The sequence below is a fragment of the Octopus sinensis genome, linkage group LG10, assembly GCF_006345805.1.
Source record: "Octopus sinensis linkage group LG10, ASM634580v1, whole genome shotgun sequence".
Taxonomy (NCBI): Eukaryota; Metazoa; Mollusca; class Cephalopoda; order Octopoda; family Octopodidae; genus Octopus; species Octopus sinensis.
In genome coordinates, this window is record NC_043006.1 from 28,176,741 (window position 1) to 28,198,215 (window position 21,475).

General features: G+C 36.4%; 1 protein-coding gene across 1 annotated transcript in view; it reads left to right on the forward strand.

The window, feature by feature from the left end:
- LOC115216418 (A disintegrin and metalloproteinase with thrombospondin motifs 6) overlaps positions 1 to 21,475 on the forward strand; it is an 85,164-nt gene that overhangs the window by 19,711 nt on the left and 43,978 nt on the right. Inside the window, exons 2-3 of the mRNA XM_029785741.2 lie at positions 18,223 to 18,626; positions 20,058 to 20,208. Coding sequence (XP_029641601.1) covers positions 18,223 to 18,626; positions 20,058 to 20,208 — 555 coding nt within the window. The remainder of the gene's footprint in view (positions 1 to 18,222; positions 18,627 to 20,057; positions 20,209 to 21,475) is intronic.

A 21,475-nucleotide genomic window follows, 5' to 3' on the forward strand; every position in this document is an offset into this window, starting at 1 on the left:
ATCCTTTCGGGGTCGATAAATTAAGTACCATTTACGCACTGGGGTCGATATAATCGACTTAATTCGTTTGTCTGTCCTTGTTTGTCCTCTCTTTGTTTAGCCCCCTGTGGGTAGTAAAGAAATAAGTATTTGGTCTGTCTTTGCGTTTTGAGTTCTAATTCCATCGAGGTCGACTTTGCCTTTCATCCTTTCGGGGTCGATTAAATAAGTACCAGTTGCGTACTAGAGTCAATCTAATCGACTGCCCCCCCTCCTAAAAATTTCGGGTCTTGTGCCTAGAGTAGAAAAGAATATTTCAACTAGCCTGTGCTGAGGATTTCGTCAAAAATCTTGATCCGTTAAACTCTCGAAATTACGATAGAAGTTATTGCCAACATTTTTAGTTGCTTATCCTCTTAGTACTACAAAGAAAATATTTACAATAAAGGATAAGGAAGTGTTTTATACGATAATATACTCGTTCTTTTTGAGGTTTATAACAATAAGTTAATAATAAGAGGAAACCGTTAATGGTTTTTAGCCCGATAGCGGTAAATTTCATTAACGTAATAGTTTAGTGTGCTTAATTTCAGATTTTAAAAGATGTATCATATTATACTGATTCTTTTTTTTACTGGTTTCAGTCATTGTATTGTGGCTATGATGGGGCACTATAATCTTCAAAGCCTTTTTTAAAAGACCATCTTATTTCAGTCTGGTGCTTATCGATCTTTAATTGTCGAACCGCTATGTTATACTGCATATACAACATCAACACACACACACACACACACGCACACACACACGTACATACACGGCGCGCGCACAGAGATCGCTTTGCAACTATCTTTGTTTTTCGTCTCCAAAATTCCAGTCAGAAGATATTGACCAATCTGGGATTATAGCAGGTGGCACTTGCCTAAAGTACTACGCTGTGGATTGAACTCGAAACCACGTGGCTTCAAACGAACTTCTTAGCTGCAAAACAGTGTGTTCACCCATGTTGGTACTTATTTTGCAATGCAGCAAGCTATTCCTTCCTGCTCCCTACTATTTAACCTCTTCACTCCTACCAGTCATTACTTGACCATCTTCAGAGGGAGGACTTTGAAAATCAAATTTTGGCTTCAACTAAACTTAGTAACCTCCACAAAATTCCTTCGATGTGTTATAATGCTTAATGTTATTGTAAGCAATACCCTCCCTGTTTTAAAAGCGATACTCTCAATGTATTATATGCAATACTCTCTGCGTATTATATGCGAAGGATACTTTCATCGGGACTTGCAGTGTTTGTAGTTTCTGGCTATATTTGCTATTTTTGTTTGTTGTTTGCGTGCGCATCACTTTTTACATAAGTGTCCTTGTAGATACACAATTGTGTATCATAGAGTCTCCAATGGAATGTCACACAAATTTTCACCGTGCTGCTAATAGATTGGATTTCGAGGATGCGCGTCATTTTCTTTTGCTCTTTCTTAGAGAAACCTAGTACGTACGTATGTATGTATGTATGTATGTATGTATGTATGTATGTATGTATGTATGTATGTATGTATGTATGTATGTATGTATGTATGTATGTATACGTATGTATGTATGTATACGTATGTATGTATGTATACGTATGTATGTATGTATGTATGTATGTATGTATACGTATGTATGTATGTATGTATTATGTATTGTTCATTGTAAGCTTTTCGCTGGTAAATTATATAATGGTAAGTATGTCGCCAGTAACTTCATCACCTCATAATTTCATCACAAGATGATAAAATTGGTTTCAAATTTTGGCACAAGGTCACAAATTGTGTGTGTGTGTGGGGGGTCTCGATTACATCAACCCCAGTGCTCAAATGGTAATTACTTTATCGACCCCGAAAGGATAAAAGGCAAGTCGACCCTGGCGGCATTTGAACTCAGTTGTAAAGAACGAATTTGTACGTAGTCTGTTTCTGAGAGCTGTTCTACTGGACCTCTGTCTAATCATTAAAATATTGATTTAATGATCCAACATCAAGTGCTGCAACATGCATTTGCTGATCTTGGGAAAGTCTCATCTCCCTTCTCTCTTCAGACTCCATCTGACGTGCTGCAGCATGCTTTTGCTGATCTAGAGAAAATCTTATCTCGGTTCTCTCTTCAGACTCCCGCCTTCGGTTTTCTACAATCCTCCTTGCTGAAACCTGGTTGTTGTAGAGCAGTGTCTTTCAAATAACTATGGCTGGTTGTTGAGATAACGTAGACTATATGTAAATGAAAATGTAGTTTAGTTAGTAGACAAAAAAATTGCTGAATACTGTGATACCCCATACATCAACACGAGCAACCCAGTTTTGGAACGCATAAGGAACATACGCGTGCACACACGCACGCTCGCTCGCACGCACGCACACACGCACGCACGCACGCACGCACGCACGCACGCACGCAATACGCGCGGTCGCGCGCGCACACACACACACACACACACCACACACACGCACACGCTTTCTCTTGTTTTCTGTCTCCGTTTCTTTCTGTTGTCTCTGTCTTGTTCTCATTTTGTTTTTCTCCCGCTGATTCCGTAAAAGATTATTTGAAGAGAAAGAGAAAAGGACAGACAGAAAGAAAGTGAAAGATGTATGTACGTGTATATGAAATGGACGTGCGTGCGCATTTGTGTGAGTGAGAAAAATAGAGAGACAGAAAGAAAGAGAGAGAGATAGAGTGAGTGAAGGTGTGTGTCGTGATGATTAATGTCTCTTAAGGTACACACACACATAGAAAATGTGACGTCATCGTCGTCGTCGTATAAAATGTTTACTATAGTTGATTTACGGAAAAGATCATAATGTTAAATTTTTGAAATGCAAATATGCGAATGGAAATTAAGTTAGTTTGTAGCCGAAATAGTACTGAATTTTTTATACACCATACGTCAAAATCGATAACTCGGTTTTCGAATGCATAAGGAATATATATATATATATATATATAATATTATTAGAGATTTATTCCCTAATATTTATTATTATATATATATATATATATATATAGGACAGACTTCTTTCAAACGTATTATCTCACATTACAATAGAGATGTAATACTGAAGTAGTGTAAGAGATAAAAGATTGCTCAGGGCTCGCATTAGGTAAGAAGCTGGAAAGTTTTTTGACCCATGAAACTCATGGACCATAAGTAAGGCATATGTAAAATTTGAATGAAATCGTTTGTGTAGTTCTCGAGTTTTAAGGATTCACACAGACAGACACACATTCTCATCTTCATATATATATAACAATAATTAAGGGCTTAGCAACAAGTTGCTTAACCACATACCGAAAATTTTAGAAATAGCAGCCAAAATATTGCTATTTCTTTATTACAAAATATGTCTCTTGTTAAAAAGAAATAGCAATCTTTTGGCTGCTATTTCTAAAAATTTTCGGTATGTGGTTAAGCAACTTGTTGCTAAACCCTTAATTATTGTTATAATTATATATAAAAAAAATTTTTTGTATAAGTTTTAACGGAATATGGTTCTTTTCCATACCGAAAACTACTTGGTAAAATATGTTAATTTTATTAAATTAATAATTTTTTACCCTATATCTGTAATGATTATATATATATATATATATATATATATATATATATAATATATATATATATATATATATATGTGTAGCGGGCTAGATGTGATGTGCCATATCAGTTTGATATGATGTAGCCCACTACTGAATGTAGTGTGTAGATGTAATGCTTGAAGGTTCTCACATTGGAGTACCAGTAAACATCGAAGAATCAACACCAAGAAGGAAGAAATATTATTTACATATGTGACAACAAGGATGGCTTGCTGGTTAGTAGTTGATAGTGTAAAAAAAGGTTGTTGGTCAGTAGAGAGTGAAAGAGTAAGGAAGGCATGGTGCTGACTAGAAAGGATAAATGTGGCATAGCCTTTCATGTGGTCGAAAGCCTCTCTTAGCGAAGGGAAGTGCTGCTCTTCATTGAGGCTGACACAAAACCAGGTGTTGCTCCTTGGTTTGGCAACACGAAAGAGGAAGAATTAGGAAATTCTCTCTGTTATATAGACTATGGTCAGTAATTGAGTTGAAACCTTAAACAAAGGACTAACCTTTCTTTGACCAGCACAGTTCCTAGTGGGGTCGAGTATTTCCTCATCACTCATCTGGTGCAGAGAGGATTTCCTGCTCGTTTTGACAAGGAACAAGCAGGTGGATTTGGTTTCAAATCGCAGGCAGGGTCAGTATAAGGAGTGTGTTGTGATACATAAATAATATTTCAAGGAATTTAATATAAAAACCTAACAAACAGAAAATTTAACAAAAACAAATGGAAAATTTGACAAAACCATAGCACACAGAAAATTCATAGCTAATTCCTCATCAGTCAACATCCAAGAGATCATAACAGTTTCGCACCGTTATATATATATACTTAGTTATGTACAAATATCATTGAAGCAGATACCAACTAACTTTAAAATGTCTCATAAGTAAAATGAAGGTGAAAGAGGCGACACAAGGTGCTGGTTAGTTCCTTGTAATATTATTTCAGTGTTTGGTATTTGATCAGAACTGGCTTTTTTCTCAAGTTTGAGCTGATATATTATTGCCCTCAAGTCTCTCTGGTCTGTAGCTAGCATTGTATTACCTGATTCCCATGTTTCCAGGTTGATTATCAGATTTTGATACATGGTTCTTGTCTACAAAGGCCTTGGCTGCAAAACATAAGCTTTTATCTTCTTGCTATTGTGTGTACTGTTGTGTTACTGTTGTAATGGGGATTCAAGCCCTAACCGCTAGATATTTTGTTGGGCACCACAAGTCGCCCCTACAGGTTCACGTGATTGATCTATAAATTGACCAATCAGCATGAAGCTATGGCATGATGTGGTTTTCTTGAATCGTTCACCTTATAAAAACCGCTTTTGCACTCTACTCATGCAAAGTGCTGATGGCGACTGACTGATTCACACACCTCACTCTTGCCAGGCGGCTTGGGACATTTGCCCAGACAACTCCAGGTTCTCAGACAAACCCATTCTAAACATTCACACAGTGTCTCATAAGTAACTTCTATGGATGTGGTATGGTTTTCTCTCTATCCCATTCAGCAATTATTAATATTGTTCATATCCCAAATATCATTATGTCTGTCAATAAATACCAAGTTAAATGTTAGTGAGTTTGCTTCAGTTATTTACGCAGCCAACAAAATATATCATCATTGACTAGCTCAACATAAGCAACAAGTAAACAATATGTGGCACTGTACTTAGAGATAGGCAGGCAGGCAGGCAGTGAGATAGAAAAAAGGTACAGTGATAGGTATGTACAGAGGTAGATAAGAAGGTAGGAAGATAGGTCGATAGGTAGACAGATATGTAGATAGAAAGAAAAGTAAGTTGATGGATACATAGACAGTTAGATTGATAGACTCGCAAGTATAATAATCTCTCGGTTAAGTACGTGCAAAATCACAAAAATCTCAGGTTCAAGTTTATCAACGATTTATTCCACAGCAACATTGATGAACATCTAAATCTCTTATTATAAAAGGCAGATTTTATCTGCCTCCCTTTGGGAGTTATACAAATCTACAATATAGGATTTCTTCAATTACAATTTACCTTGCATTTTTAAGAGTACAATGCATCGCGTCATGCCAGGTCCAGTTTTTAAAATTTAAACTCCAGTTAAGCAAAATTTACAGAAAACTCACATTCTGGTGTGTGTGTCAAATGCTTTTCTTAGTCTGGTTTACACCACACGCAAACGCACACACACAGTGGGCAACGAATAAAATGAAAGTAATTGACTTACTGTAGTGAGTGATTCTTTCACTCTGCCTCCCACTTCCTCTTTCCACACAGACACGCAAATATATAAATAAAATTGTAAGCTAACGTGCGTGTGTGTGAGTGGGTGTGTGTGGGTGTGCGCGCGCGTGTGTGTGTGTGTGTGAGGGTGCGTGTGTGTGTGTGTGTGTGTGCGTGTGCGTGAGTGTGTGACAGGAAAGTTTTTTTACAACGAATATAACACCTATATCCAAGTAGCAGAAAGATAAGACAGTAAGGTGTGATTTGAGGGAGATTTGGCTGCTATTTCTACCATGTCTAGCTGCCATGTAGGGGTCTCCCTCATAGGCTCATACATACATATATACATAGATAAGACAGTAAGGTGTGATTTGGGGGAAATTTGGCTGCTATTTCTACCAGGTCTAGCTGCCATGTAGGGGTCTCCCTCATAGGCTCATACATACATATATACATAGATAAGACAGTAAGGTGTGATTTGGGGGAAATTTGGCTGCTATTTCTACCAGGTCTAGCTACCATGTAGAGGTCCCCCTCATTGGCTCATATATATATACATACATAAGACAGTAAGGTGTGATTTGAGGGAGATTTGGCTGCTGTTTCTACCAGGTCTGTTAGGCCTTCTCATGTAAACTCAAGCTTTCTCATGCCTTCAACATATGACCAAAGCAGAGAATGTATTCTTTTATTCTTCTGCTGTTTCCAGCCATTGGTCTGTGGCCATGCTGGGGCAATGCCTTGAAGAATTGTAGTTTAATGAATCAACTCCAGTTTTATTTTTGTAAGCATTGTACTTATTCTATCTGTTTCCTTTGTCAAACCACTAGGTGACAGGGATGTAAACAAACCAACATTCGTTGTCAAGCAGTGGTGGAGGACAATCACAAGCACAGACACGCACACACACACACATACATGCATACACATATACACACATACATACATATATATATATGTGTGTATATATATATTGCAGCGTGGAAGGTGTTTGTAAGCCATTTAAGAAACACACAAAAACCGTTACATTCACTTCAACATTTAAATTTAATTTGCCAAAATATTTTCGTCGCTTTCAGACCGCGACCTGTTCACTGACAAAAATATCGTGCTAACAGGTCGCGGTCTCAAAGCGACGAAAATATTTTCCCAAATTAAATTTAAATGTTGAAGTGAATCTAACGGTTTTTGTGTGTTTCTTAAATGGCTTATAAACACCTTCAACGCTGCAACTGTTTTCGTTCCAGCACACGATCTCAGATCAAGTCACTTGCTATGCAAGTACATCTCTGTAACTATATATATATTTATATATATATATATATATGTATATTGGTAAAAACAGTAAGATAACAAAAGAAAGAAGAGACCTCAATATTATGTAAATAGAGGAAATCTTTATATATAAAAGTGAGGTTGTGTGTCTGTCTCCTACGATTTAGATTCCTAACTACTCCCACATTTTGCGGTGCAGTTTAACCAAAACCGGGTATCTTATAGTCGTGATTCATATCGAGACCGTCTGGGTATTAGCGTGCGTCTACGATGAGTCTACGATTTAAAAAAAAATTTACCATAAATTTTTCCCATTTTTAATCCATTTTTGACATATATAAGGGAAGTAACTCTCTAAAATTTATTATTAAATCTCAGAACGTAAAAAGCTACAGTAACACCCCTCCCCCTTTGTGGTTAGCCATATTGAGATGGCTATTATACTTTACATCTCTAAAAATGCTTATATAATTATTTCCCTTACAAACCCGAGCAACGCCGGGCGATACTGCTAGTAGGTAATAAATGGTTCAAAATATACTAGCACTATGACCCGGCAACGCCGGGTCATAGTGCTAGTGCATGCATATACAGTTGCGTGCGTGCGCACATACACGTGAGTACTGTCCAAATCTCTGACCAATCACATACAGCTAGCTGGCATTCAATTGGCGTAACAAGTTTCGGGCATTTTGATTGGGTTTTGGATAGAAAATTCACAAAAATGTCACTTTTATTGATTTTTTAATGGCTTTGCAGGGTGACTGGGGAAATGTAAAGATGTGCACGACCACCTTTGGACGGTTTTGAATGACCATAGAAAGTGCGAGCTCTCTAATTGAAAAATTGTGGATTTGTATACAGGACACACACAGACATTTTGCCATTTATATATATAGAGATGATATCTTGTGAAGTTTATTGTTTAAACATATCATGCAAAATCATCTGACTCAAATTTTGTGTTTTTTTTGTGATTCACTTCCAATATTACTCATCTTAGCTTCCTCTGAAAGCAATTGTAGTAGTTTTTCAGGTTATTGTAGCTATCCCCTGATATAGCTTGCACATCTGCACATAGAAATCGATCTTCAATGTTGAGCACGGTGTTGCACAGTTTGTTGAAGCCGTTTAAACTGACATTCTCGATTGGCGTAATAGTTGCTATGGTCACTCTCGTCATCAGCATCCTCAGTTACTTCTTCAGTTCGCAATTCTGTTATCAACCCCTCAACATCCTCCAAAATCACATGTGCATCCTTCTCTTTGTTTTCATCATCGACATGCATTATATATATTCCTCTAATTTGTCCTTGTTCATTGCAATATTCAAAGAAGCAAAACTAAGTAAAATTTCGAGTATCCAGTTGATTTCTTCATTTGAGCTACCATCTAACTTTAATAATTCAGTCTTTTTGAATGAGTTCTTGATTGATGTGGCTGATATTGTATCCCATGCACACTTCACATAGTGAGTGGCACCAAGCAGATGAGCAGTATTGCTGTAAAACTACACCTGCCACCCAACTGCATAGCCTTTTTGCTTGCTCTTTCTTGTGGATCTTAGAGTCTTCATCAAGCTTGTAAAACTCAAGAATGTCCTTGAGATCAGTGGCAGCTCATAGATAAAATTAGTGGGGGTTACTGTTTCAGAAAATTTCTAGCGGTTGTTTTAATATTGTGTAAAAGGAAACAAACATATAAAAAGAAAATTTATACATTAACTTAATTTATACTTTAGCCACTGCCAGGTAGGGTGTTTAGTTTATTCACTGAACATTGCCATAAATTCCCCCTTGTTTTTCAAAAATCCCCCCTAAATCACAAAATAAGGCAAGGAATGTGCCCTATTTTTCAAATCCTGGCAGCAACACTAAAGCTGGAAGCAAGATAATAATCTAATTCTACACTTCATCATATTCAAGAATATAAACACGTTTTTAAGCACAAATTATGTGAAGTCAAAAAGAAACACTACCTTTCACCTGGCACTGTCATTCACGCAGTGCTCTCTCTCCCTAGTGAGAAGCTTCCTATCTCAGACATGTGAGCATGCACTCAACAGCCATACACCACATTGCTGGAATTGTGAAGTGCACAGTTCTATACAAGGATTTTTGTATTTTTTTCATAAACTAGGGGATGGCTACTGACATTAAGCTTAAGGATTATATAATGTACAAGTATAAAGAAAGAATTAAAGAAAAAAAGGACTCATTATATTGAATGTTATTGATAATACTTTCTATTATAGGTACAAGGCTTGAATTTTATTGATAATATCGAGTGGAAATAGTGGGTGCTGCAGTTCCACAGTTCCTATACATGAGCTGCCACTGCTTGAGATACAAATACTTGTACCACTTTTTTGTGCTGCAATCATCCCCATGTCACATAGCTGTTTCCAGCTAGTGCAATTAAGGGAGAAAAATACAACTTTGATGTTATCCCATTCAAAAGTTTCAAAATGGGCTGGAGTGTTGTCCATCAACAAGAGAACACGGTGTCCCATTCACTTTTTCACTTCAGGATAAATATTCTGTTGAACCATTTACAACATGTTTCGACATCCATGCTTTACTCTAATTAAAGTACTCCAGAGGTCATTCCTGATTCTTGATACAGGCCGGCTCTTTGTATTTTCTGATTAATGTGCAAGGAACTTTGTGTGTTCCTGTGGCATTCGCACAAACAATGAGTGACGTTTGTTCTTTCCTCATGTGGTGCTGACATCTTCGTATAGCATAAGCTGGGTATATCTGGGCAGCAACCAAAACAACAACCCTGTTTCATCCATGTTATAACCATTTTCAGCATCATACTGTTCAATTACAGCATATAAATCGTTCTATGCAGCCAATAGCTCCAGATCTCCCTTGTTCACTTCTGCTCCTTCCCCACAGAGCAAAACTTTCTGTAACCTGTGACGTACTCTGAATCAGCTTTAAAGTCATCTTCTGATATCAATAATTCCAAAGCTATCTACTTTACTTTTACAGTGGCCAATGATGGTGGAACAAGCATGTTTGCACGACACATGCAATCAATCCACAGGTACAGCATGTTTTTGTTAGGTTCAAGTCGTGTACTTAAGAGGGAGATTTCTGTAGATAGGTATATATATATATATACATAGACTTGTAGATGGAGAGATAAATAGTTAGGCATGCAGGTAAACAGGTAGATAAAAAGGGAAGCAGGTAGATAGACAGTCTGATTGATAGATGGACAGTAGGGAGATAGCTAACTAAATAGGTAGGTTGATAGGCAGGTAGATAAGCAGGCAGATAGGTAGATAGTTTGAGAGGAGGTAGATAGTTTGAGAGGAAGGTAGATAGTTTGAGAGATAGGTAGATAAAAATACAGGCTAGTAGGTGGGCAGTTAGACAGGGAGATAGTTTGAGAGCAGGTAGATAGTTTGAGAGATGGGTAGATAAAAATGCAGGCTAGTAGGTAGGCAGTTAGACAGGTAGATAGTTTGAGAGGAAGGTAGATAAAAACACAAGCTAGTAGGTGGGCAGTTAGACGGGGTAGTAAGTTGGAAGGTAGATAGATAGATAAGTAGATAGATGCTTATTGATCAATCAATCAATAAATAGTGAGATAGCTTGAGAGGGAGTGAGAGAGGTGAGACTATTTCTGGCTTCTGGTGTTTCTTGTCAGGTATTTCCTCAATTTAACTTTGGATTTTCTTCCAGTTCAGCCTCCCACTGTAGCTGTACAATACAATATTGGAAATTGTTATTTAATCTATAATGTAATTACTGAGATGTACTTGCATAGCTAGTGATTTGATCTGAGATCCTGTGCTGAAACGAAAACAATTGCCGCGTAGAAGGTGTTTGTAAGCCATTTAAGAAACACACAAAAGCTGTTCGATTCACTTCAGCATGTAAGTTTAATAACTTAAATGTTGAAGTGAATCGAACAGCTTTTGTGTGTTTCTTAAATGGCTTACAAACACCTTCCACACTGCAATATAATTACTTTTTAACTGAAAAAACAATCAGTATTTCCTTCTTAATATTTTGTTACAAACTCTTGTGTATTTCTTTAGGTAATGTATGTTTTTAGTACACACAATTGGTTGACATAAGGAGACTTTGGGGTATTGCAGAGTTTTGACTTCCTTGCGCCTCTTCAGTCAAAGCTACTCTGAATGAATGAATCTAATTAAGAGTACTGGCACTTGTTTACAAAAATCAGCAAACAAATTATTTGCTGATGCATGCTGATATCTGCCAAACCAATAATGATTCCTTAGATGCAATGAGAAGTTAACAATCATGTTTCTGTTTTTTTTTCTTAATGTTCTGAAAAGATTCAGCCTTGAATATGTTATTTGAAGATGAAAGACAACAACAATCAGCATATTCATGTCTGAATCTGCCAGAATGTATTAAGAATGAATAGATACATTATTCTTCTGTATTTATCATTGCAATAAACATTGTTTCATGTTGCATATTTCACCCACTGTGACTTTCTAAGGACATACCTTTTCTGCAACAAGGTTTTCTATATTCTGTGGGCTTGTTCTTAGAGTAAAAACATTTTAAGAATATAAACCTATCATTTGTGGTTAATGTTGCTTTACTTCCAGTTCAAACCTATGATCCATTCCACCCATAAGCATCCTATCCTTTTATCTAGAATTTCTTTAAAAAAGATTTCATATGACCCAATGCTGTCCTATATACATGTCATGGATATGGTATAATCTAAGAGAGATTTGGTTGCCTTTTCTTCTGAGTTGGGTGATCCTATGGATGTATATATGTGCATGTGTAATAGTATGAATGAATGTATGTGTGTATGTATGTATGTATGTATGTATGTATGTATGTATGTATGTATGTATGTATGTATGTATGTATGTATGTATGCGATATATATTATGTATGTTACGCATGTACATATGTATGGAGGGGTGGATGAATGTATGGATGTACTTCTTTCTGTATGTATATTTATGTTTGATACAAGTTGATCTATCTATCTATCTATCTATCTATCTATCTATCTATCTATCTATCTATCTATCTATCTATCTATCTATCTATCTATCTATCTATCTATCTATCTACCTACCTACCTACCTACCTACCTACCTACCTACCTACCTATCTACCTATCAATACATACATACATACATACATACATACGTATATGCACACACATAATATATTTTGTCACTAACACACACATAAACATTCACATGCATCCACACACACAGCATACTCACCCACATGCCTCCCACACATGAGATGCTTAAACATGAATAACATCAGACAATTATATATACTAACCTCGGTAATGGGAGTTGGTATGTGATCAAGGCTTGTATAAACTATATCCAAAAGCCAAAATAAACAGTATCAACACCACTAACAGCTTAGTCAAAATCTACACCCTGTTATTATAAACAAACACAAAATCTAAGATACGCACACACACACACACACACACACACACACGCATATATGATATTTATATGTATATAAATTTGTGTGTGTGTGTGTATACATATATATGCACATAAATATGTATGAATATATATATATATATATGTATATATGTATATATATGTATATATGTAAATATGTATATATATATATACACATACTTTTATATGCATATATTTACACACACACACATATATATACACATACACATACATATGCACACATGCATGCACGCATGCTCACATACAAGCATGCTGCTAAATTCCAACTCTGTTAAGTAAACATTTAAAGTTTGACAAATTGTATGTATATTTATTGAAGCTGTTTGTTCTTCATGTTTATCAAAATGACTTCAGCCCATGGTCTGTTCTAATGAGTCTCTGCTCTTAAGTGAAACAATGAAATAATGTTTTATTTGTTGATAACACTGTTAATGTTTGTTTTTCTAGCTATTTATTTTGATCCAAGGCATCCCATCTCATATAGGGAGGTTGCCCTATTAGACTGGCTACAATGGCATTAAAGCCTTGATTTGGAGCAATAGTTTTGAAAAGATAAATTAGTGTGCTCTGGGGACTCTTTTTTTGTGAAACAGTTGATGCTTTTACAAGACCAGTTATCATATGTGTGTGTAGCTAAATAAGTGGGGGCTTGTGGTTTAGTGGTTAGGGTGTTGTACTCATGATTGTAAAATTGTGGTTTCGATTTCTGGATAGCAATGCATTGTGTTCTTGAATAAAACACTTTGCTTCATGTTGCTCCAATCCACTCAACTGGCAAAATGTGTAATTCTGTGACAAACATTCATCCCATCCAGGAAGGAAATATATACACAAATCCAGGAAACTGGCCTTAAGAACCTATGGCTCAGGAAGGACGTTTGATCCATTTTTTTGTATTTAAATAAATTGACATGGTATATTAAGGTGGTGAGCTGGCAGACACGTTAGTGCGCCGGGCGAAATGCTTAGCGGTATTTCATCTGCCGCTATGTTCTGAGTTCAAATTCCGCTGAGTTGACTTTGCCTTTCATCCTTTCAAGGTCAATAAATTAAGTACCAATTACACACTAGGGTCGATATAATTGACTTAACCCATTTGCCTTTCCTTGTTTGTCCCCTCTGTGTGTAGCCCCTTGTGGGCAGTAAAAAAATAGGTACACTATTGGTGCTTATTTAAATCAATTCTGAAAGAATAAAAAATAATGTAAAAGACAAACTTGTTATGATTTGAACCCAGAAGTGTATATGAAATACTGTCAAAAGCCCAATCCTTTGTGTTCCATGACATGATCGATAAACTGCAACTATAATATTCATTATGATCAATTGACTGGCAAAGATTCTAATTTTAGTACCAATAATATAATTATTTGTAATGATTTCTAACACATTTTGAGGGGTGTGGGTATATAATCAATTAAACCATACTTATTTTATCAGTGCTGGAAGAATAAAAAGCAAAGTTAATTTCTGGATTAAAAGTTGCACCAGAAATATTCTGGAAAATCATGGATACTATGTTATCTGATTGCGAATTTGCAATCCTGTACTTGGACGATATTTTTATCCAGAGTAATTCTCACGAACAACATGTGGAACACATAAAAGCTGTGGTTTAAGAAAATTAAACTTTTCAGATTCATTTTGAGTGAAGAAAAATGCAAATTCTTTCTACCCTAAATTAAGTACTTAGGGTAAATAATGGATAAAAGTGGTAGACATCCTGATCCATTGAGGGTAGATGCAATAAGGAATATGCCTGTGCTGACAAATATTCCAACTTTACTACTACCAAAACTACATTACTAATATGCACAAGTTAAGAGCTCCATTGAACGACTTATTTAAAAAAGGAGTAAAGTGGAATTGGTCCACTAAATGCCAGAACACTTTTGAAGAAATAAAAAAAATTCTTATCTCAGACCTGTCGTTAGTACATTATGATCCCAAAATGGACATCATTGTAGTGTCTGATGCTTCCAAGCATGGATTAGGTGCAGTTTTACTTCATAAATATGAAAACAGAAGTACAAAACCAGTGGTTCATGTTTTGCATTTGCTAATAGTGGCAGAGACGAGATATAGTCAAACTGAAAAGGAGGCCCCAGCAATTATTTTTGCAATTAAAAAATTTCACTGGTTTCTGCATGGCAGAAGTTTTTTTTTTGCAAACAGACCATAGACCTTTGAAGTTGATTTATGGGTCTAAAAAAGGGTTACCGACTCATACTGCGAACCACCTGCAACATTGGGGTGTAATATTACTAAATTATAATTTCAAAATTCAATACATTCCATCGAAAAAAGTCGGTCATGTGGGCTGCCTTTTGGGATTAATTCCAAAAAATATGAAACCATTAGAAGAGACTTGTAAGGGTCTAGCTTGACCCTGCTTGAGATTTGAAACCAAATCCACTGGCTTGTTGCTTGTCAAAATAAGCGGGAAATCCTCTCCACACTAGACGATTGATGAAGAAACACTAGGACCTGTGCCTGTTACAGAAAGGTCAGTCTTTTGTTTAAGGTTTGACCTACATTACTGACCATAGTCTATATAACAAAGAAAATTTCCTATCTCTTCTTATGTGTCAGCTATTGCGTCAGCCTTAACCAAGAGCAACACTTCCTTTCGCCCTTCACTCGACATGCATGCGAAGAGAGGCTTTCAACCGCAAGAAAGGCGATGTCATGTTTACCCTTTATTTCTTTCTAGTAAGCACTACGCATTCCTTACTCTTTCACTTTCTACTGACAGACAACCTTTTTCTACACTACCAACTACTAACCAGCAAGCCAACCTTGTTACTATTTCTAGAATTGCTGCTGTCTCTTTAAGTACTTGTCGGGCAATGAATAAACATATGTAAATAATATTTCTTCCTTCTTGGTATTAATTTTTCGATGTTTACTGGTACTCTGACATGGAAACCTTCAAGCGTTACATCTACACGCTATATTCAGTAGTGGGTTGCATTATATCAAACTAATATGGCACATCACATCCAGCCTGCTACAAACTGTTATAGCCGCACTGCAGGCAGAAAGTGAAATTAAAAGTGTTATGATGAATGTTGTTGATGAGCACTATATCTGTTGCCAACACCCACTAAAGGGTGGGTTAGGGAAGCCATGGCTAAAGATGTGTAGGCATGCGCTGTGGTTGAGGCATCTCTGGCTCTACCTGGATGGTGAGTGGGTGTGGTCTCTATTCGTTGATGAGATATTTCTCAGGTTCACTTCTTTTGGTGAACTGGAATGCTGGATCAGGCATAGACCAAGGGTGGGAGCTTGGCAAGCCGAGTGTCAACAGGGACTCATGCTTCTCCCCTGAACAAGCAATTCCAGCAAAGTGGGTACCACCTCGGCTTACTGTAGAAGGCTGGTAGGGGGCAAGTGTGATGACAGCCTGTGTAGATGCTGGGTTTTGATGAAAGTCAGCTTGCCAACCTGCATTGAAGGACTTTCGGCCCAGGACCTATGGACAACTTCTAGAGGTCCCTGGCTTGGCTGTGCTTCCGAAGTGCCTTACCAGTTCAGGATAAACTTGTGAGGCATGGTGTCATGGATTCGCCTACATGCCCACATTGCGGGCAGAGCAACAAAACAGTTTTGCATGCAATCATGCAGTATCTGAGTCTCTCAGACCTGTGAGTTTCTACTGAACAGGTATTGTCATAGCTGGGGAGAATACAGCTGTCAGCTGAGTCAATTATTAAGATCATTCTGCCATCTTCTCTAAAAGGAGAAGAGAAATTCTGCTTTCTAGCCGTAATAGATATAGCGAAAGAGGTGATATGGAGGACGTGTGGAAGAGGTATCACATCAGGCACCTTTGTCTCTGGGTGTGCTTTGGTTAACCTCTTTTTATATCACTTAAAAGGGAAAGCACATCTGGAGAAGAAATGCCTGATGTCAAAAAACTTGGAAGTAAGTAGTCTGAATGTAAGTGCCTAATTAAGCGGGGGTGAGGTGGGGTAGGGCAAAGTAAATGGTAATGTGGTTGTTGGGGGTCAAACCCATTCCATGTCCATTCATTCTTTCATTTTCATTTGCAATTATATTTTTATTCACTATATGTAATCTCATCCAACAAGTCCCTGACCCCTATTTGTTCCGTGCATTGTCTTTTCTTTGTTTAATCCTGTGGTTTTAATAAAATCATTATGCTAATTCCACAGCTTATGTGTTGATAGTTCAAAGCTGGAGTTCAAAATTTACAGTTTGAATTAGTGTGTTGGATTGTTGATTCTTAAAAGATTGTTGTTGCATTCCATGTGGTTACTGCCATTTGTTTTGACTATACTGTCATTTCACTGTCGCAGTGTAATTGTTTATCCATAAAGATATAACAATTACACAGAATATCGAAGAAAAATGGGTGAAGAAAAAACTTAAGACTTACAAAAGTTAAAAAATTCATTTAGAATTTGATGAAAAATCAGGTACCTCTCAGTTATGTTTTATTGTAGGCCTAAAGAACTCACTTCTATACTAATTTCAAATTTAAATATAGATCTAGACTTAATCAAAGCAATAAGATACTTTTCAAGATAGTTCATTAATTAACCCACGATAAGTTTCTTGATCAGCCAAGGAAAAGTTGAAATTCTGTAAGTTTACATATGACATAAAGACAATTCCTGACCAGAATTATTTACTATCTTTGAAGAAAGCTGAGGTTCTGTTTAAGTTTTTTTAACAACATTTGTCATTATATAGTGGTGAAAAGTCACAAACAGTTTTGGAAAAACGGCATTTTCCACCAGAAGGTAACATTTTAGGGATATCTATTAGAGGGCATCGTTAGTGTTCAGTATATCATTAAATATCAAGTGTGGAGGTGCAATGGCCCAGTGGTTAGGGCAGCAGACTCACGGTCATAGGATCATGGTTTCAATTTCCAGATTGGGCGTTGTGAGTGTTTATTGAGTGAAAACACCTAAAGCTCCTTCTTCCTGTTTCTGTTGTACCTGTATTTCAAAGGGCCAGCCTTGCAACACACTGTGTCACACTGAATCTCCCAAGAACTACATTAAGGATACACATGTCTGTGTGGAGGCACATGGCCTAGTGGCTAGACTTGCAGTTGAGGGATCGTGGGTTCGAATCTCAGACCGGGCGATGTGTGTGTTTATGAGCGAAACACCTAAGCTCCACGCGACTCCGGCAGAAGGTAATGGCAAACTTCTGCTGACTCTTTCGCCACAACTTTCTCTCGCTCTTTCCTCCTGCATCTTGCAGCTCACCTGCGATGGACTGGCGTCGCATCCAGGTGGGGAACCTATACACCAAGGAAACTGGGAAACTGGCCCTATGAGCCAGGGATGGCTCGAGAAGGAACAAACAATAAAACATGTGTCTGTGGAGTGCTCAGCCACTTTCACATTAATTTCACGAGCAGGCTGTTCCATTGATCAGACCAACTGGAACCCTCGTTGTCGTAACTGGAGTGACATGAAATATCAGGAACTAGTGAAATATATTGGGAACATGTTGCTTATATTTAGTCTCCTTATCTCTGGCAGGTTTCTGCTGCTCACCTGAAATCTCATATTAGTTGTTAGTGAACAGTGCTAGCCATGTTGATGAGCATAAATTTGAATAAATCTTTTGTTTACCCAGCAAATACAAGTTTAAAATAGCATTTTTATATTTTTCTGTATTTTACAGAACAACTTATTGGACAGCTGTCCCACTACGAGCTCGTCATACCAACTCTAGTTAATCGGAAAGGAGAGTTTCTTAGTTACAACCTGGAAATTTCTGGTGAAGAACACGAGCCATCAACAACAAACCGTAAAAAACGCCAAATTTTTCAAGGCCCTGGTTCTGGACATTTCTGGTCCAATTATTATATCCATGATCGTGTATTCTACAAATTGTCAGCCTATGGCAATGATTTTCATTTTAATTTGACACTGAATAAGAAACTGGTTTCCAGTAATTTTGTTGTTGAATACTGGGATAAATATGGTGTTAAGAAGCAGCATTTTGATGTCCATCGATGTCATTTTGAAGGCTTCAGCTACCAACCATATAAATCAGAAGCTGCCTTAAGTAATTGTCATGGTCTGGTAAGTAAAATAAAATAATTTTTTTCATATTTTCTGTTAGAAACTTTAAAGATCATTCAATCATATTTTTAAAAATTTTCAATTAATTCATTACTTAGTGAATTGTTACTTAGATCTTAACACTTTGAGCTAATGATATCCTTAACCCTTTTCAGATTTATCTGCCTGAGACCATCCTTGGTTTTATGGTATAAATTTCTTTTTTTAAAGTGGCCTAAATTAAAATTTTTCATCAAAATTTCATGTTAATTTATGTTCCAACTCCACTTTAATTAGTAAGGACAGTTATTTAATTAAATTCTCCATTATTTTCCAAATTAATTGAAACAAAAGTAGTGTATTTTAACAGAAATATGATAACAAAAGTGTTAAAGTGATCTAAATTAAAATTTCATGTTAATCTATTTTTAAACACCAGCTTAATAATAAGTTATTTTTCTAAATTCTTCATAATTTTAAAAAATTAAATTGAAACAAAGGCTGTTATTTCAGCAGAAATATGGTAACAAAAGACTAAAGCCTGTTTAGTCATTGTTCAGAATCTCTTTTGTAATAGATAATTACAATTTTCCAATGAAGATGACTTATACCCATTAAATATTTTAACTCATTTTGCCCCTCAGAACTTGCTACCTATATTTCACTTTCCTTGAACTAACCTGTTACACTACTCTACTTTTATGTTTACCACATATAATCTGTCTCTCTCCTAAGATCTAAAATATGGCATTCCTAACTGAGAGAACTGTTCCATCCCACTTTCCTAATATCCTCACACAATATCTACATCTTGATCAATATATCAGAGTAGATATCTCTTCTCTGCCCTAAATAAATAAATAAATAAATTCTTAGTTGGTAACTATATTCCTAAAAGATAGTTTTTTTTATTTAGGGCAGTGAGAATAATGTACTCTGCTCAGAAACACAACAAAATGCCTGTAGTGGATTTGTACTCAAACCAAAGTTCACATAGTCAAGGACATTATCCACTCAGCCATCTAAGGTATAATATGTACTCTGTGATGCATCTTCCCTAGTATTTAGTAAGAAAGAAACCAATGATAATTGGGTGGTGTTTTACATTCTGAGTTCAAATCTTTTGGTGGGGTTTACCTTTCATTTTGCCCTGCAACATCGTAGTAATATACTTGGATGAAACCAATCAGTTATATTTTTCTATAAAATTTGAACCTAATTAAACTAATATTGAATGGAAAGTTTATAGTGAGATGTAGATTCTCATTGTACAAAGTTTTGAATTCCCACAGTAATGCTTTCACAATAATTCACTCACTCTAATATTGCAACTGGAAATGCATGAAGGCTACAAATTCACTGTTGTTTATTTTTATTTATTCATTTTTTTTTGTACAAAACTTCTTGGCCTCATAACTGTATGATAATAACTATTTTTCTTTCTTAATTCAGCAAGGTGTCTTTACAACAGCTGAAGATAACTATTTTGTGGAACCTTTGTGGAATCATACAAACGATGTGGAACGAGAAGGGTATCCTCATATTGTTTACAAGAAATCTGCCTTGAAACTTCCTGGTGGAGCAGCTCATTGTGGAGTGAAAGGTAGGGTCTTTAAGTTGTCATCTTTGTTATCAATTGCAATCATAAAGTATATGTAAAACAACTCAAACCATGTGAGTTGACCACAACTGTGACACATTGAAAGTTTATTTCAACAGAAATTGAAGCATCAATATTCAATAATAGCTGATTCAAATGTTGGTTGGTTGATTTCTTCAGCCCTGCCTTACATCATATAGAGAGAAGGTGCAGAAGTGTATATGAGAGATACTGACAGAGTTAACATAAGAGGTGCAAGATGAGTGTCTTACAACTTTATGAAAAATACACATTTTTTTGCATGAAATTTTGCAGTGATAGGTTATTGATGAAGTAGATTGTGATTATGCTGATAAAATCTAGGAAAATGACAGCATATATTTATTGCATTATTATCAATATTGTACTAAAAATTTCTATACTAAATAATACACATAAAAAAAAATATGCATTAAAATGACGACGCGTGTTTTGTGACTATGTATACAAATCTACGATATCAAAATCAATAATCTCAAAAATTAATATTTCTTCGATCCAACGATACACAGCCACTCTTCAAGTCTCAATAGCATAAAGTAAATTTACAATATAAATGAAGACGTTATAATTACACTATACATTTATAAATAATTGATAAGATTTTGATGGAGATGTCCAGAAAGCAAACAGAAGTATCAGATATTGTGTGGGTGAATTCCAAGGCAGGGGGAAAGGTGTTAACAAAAGAAATAAAATTGTTGTGTTGTTGTCTGTTAAGGCATGTGGTGCCAGTACAGTCATTGATGCAACGGTCATACAGCTCTGGAAAAGGTCCAGAGAAGTGAGCAAAGGTTTGCTCCTGTACATTACCTACACAGAGGTTGGCATAATTGGAGTCCATCCTGGTACCCATAGCAACACCGCTGATCTACTTATAGAGTTCACCAGAGAAGGAAAAACAATTGAGTGTTAAGATGAGCTCAGCTAGATGGAAGAGTGTAATACTGGGTTCAGATACAGAACGATGGTCTAAGATGGTTTAAGAGCTAGTAGACCACTGTCGTGAAGGATGGCTGTGTACAAAAATTTAAAGTCCATGGTGAAAAGAAGTTTGGGTTCACCAGATGGAAAAGAGAATGCTTTGAAGAGTTGTAGTGCATGGTTAGTGTCTTTGATATGTGAAGGTAGGGCAGCGACAAGAGGGGATAAAAGTTTGTCAAGGTAGGAAGATAAAAGTTTTGTGGGGCAAACAGAGACAATAGGGTGGTTGGGATTATTTTATTTATGT